Source organism: Plectropomus leopardus, unplaced genomic scaffold (assembly GCF_008729295.1).
Source record: "Plectropomus leopardus isolate mb unplaced genomic scaffold, YSFRI_Pleo_2.0 unplaced_scaffold24596, whole genome shotgun sequence".
Lineage (NCBI taxonomy): Eukaryota > Metazoa > Chordata > Actinopteri > Perciformes > Serranidae > Plectropomus > Plectropomus leopardus.
In genome coordinates this window covers 1181-2728 of record NW_024626708.1, presented here as the reverse complement: position 1 = coordinate 2728, position 1548 = coordinate 1181, and the positions used below count along the sequence as shown (strand labels likewise).

General features: G+C 37.8%; 1 protein-coding gene across 1 annotated transcript; it reads right to left on the bottom strand.

Moving 5' to 3' along the window:
• Nucleotides 1-516: 516 nt before the first annotated feature.
• Nucleotides 517-1245, bottom strand: LOC121966442 (inositol 1,4,5-trisphosphate receptor type 3-like; the record flags this gene model as incomplete). Its single annotated transcript, XM_042516535.1, has 2 exons — nt 517-625; nt 1097-1245. Coding segments are annotated over 2 exons (258 nt in total), but the record flags the coding sequence as incomplete, so codon positions are not given.
• Between the last annotated feature and the right edge of the window lie 303 nt (nt 1246-1548).

Here is a 1548-nt window from a genome sequence, read left to right as displayed (position 1 = left end):
AGGAAGAAAATATGTGACGGTTTCACTTATTAAAAGAGTTCAGTTGGATCCAGCAGGTTAGCTTTGTTTACAAAATAAGACCAAAAATAAAATTTTAAAAAATTTTAAAATTCCCTTCAGTCAAAGGATGTGAAAACACCTCTCTAGTGACAAACTTTCAGACTGTCAAAAAATGTGGTTTTTCAGTTAAAATCTTTAAATTTTACATTTTTAAATTTTGTCTTTTTTTTTTATGAACCTTGAAACTTTATTTAGCAGGTATTTGTTTACAGCAGCGTTTACAGTCAAACATTTTGATGCACTGTTGGTGTGTTGCTGGTTCGTGTGCGACAGTCTGCACTAAGTTTGGTGTCAATGAAGCAAAAAAACGTAGGAGGAGACAGTTTAAATTTGTTTTACAGTTTTTGATAAAACAGAGTGATGGACTTCATATTTTGTACCACAGTGAAGAGGAAAAAAACCCCAAAATAAAAAAATAATCCACGTCAAATATCTGAAAGAAGTTGTTTAACTGACCTTTTCATCGAAGTCCAGAGTCCTGATCAGCATCTCCTGCAGAGTCCTCAGCACTTTGATACACAGTTTCTCCTCCGAACACATCAGCGCTTTGGTGTGCTGGATCAGCCTGCAAACACACACACACACACACACACACACACACACACACACACACAGTTTCCCATCATGCCTCTGTGTCAGCACTGCGGCACATTTTTTTGGGACTCATAGAACCTGGACGTACTTTTGTATCTTAAAAGTTTTAAAGAAAAAATGTTGTGATTTTTTTCTTTTACTTTAATTTTATTTTAAATAATTTTTAAGAAGAAAATGTAGCAATTTTTTTTCTTTTCCTATAATTATTAAAAAAAATATTTTTAAAGAAGCAGATGTTGCGATTTTTTCTTTTCCTTTAATATATATTTTTAAAAATATTTTTCAAAGCAGAAAATGTTGGTGTGTTTTTGTTTGCGAATATTTTTGGGTGATTTTTAAAGCAAACAAATATCACCAAAAATGGCACCATTCACCACAGCCAGAAACTGCAAAACAGAAACAGAAACAGGAAGTCCATCGGACTCAGAGGACCTGGACCTACTTAGAGATGAATCCTCCGGACTCGCAGCGCTGGCGAGCGTCCGTCCCCTCCAGAAACAGCAGCTCGGGCTGATGGAGGACGTCCACCAACACCGACAGCTCGGCGTTCACCAGCGGCTTCAGACGCTCCTCCAGAGTGTTGATGATGTCCTGCAGAGTGATCGAGGACACGTTTAGGACGAACAGTTTCACGCGTCTCCTGCATGAATCTGAAAACAGCATCATAGTAGCTCTGACAAAAGGAACGAGCCGCACTCGCTTCACATCAGGAGACACTTAGGAGACACTCGGACTGTCTCCGCTGGAACTGATGATCTGTGACGTCTCTCTTTGTTTGTGCGTTTGTTTTTGTCGACATTTTCTTTTCTTTTTGATGCTTTGGACCTTTCTGTGTGTCTGAAATAAAGTTTGAACTGAATTTATGGTGTTAGAATTAATACTCAATATTTTGAT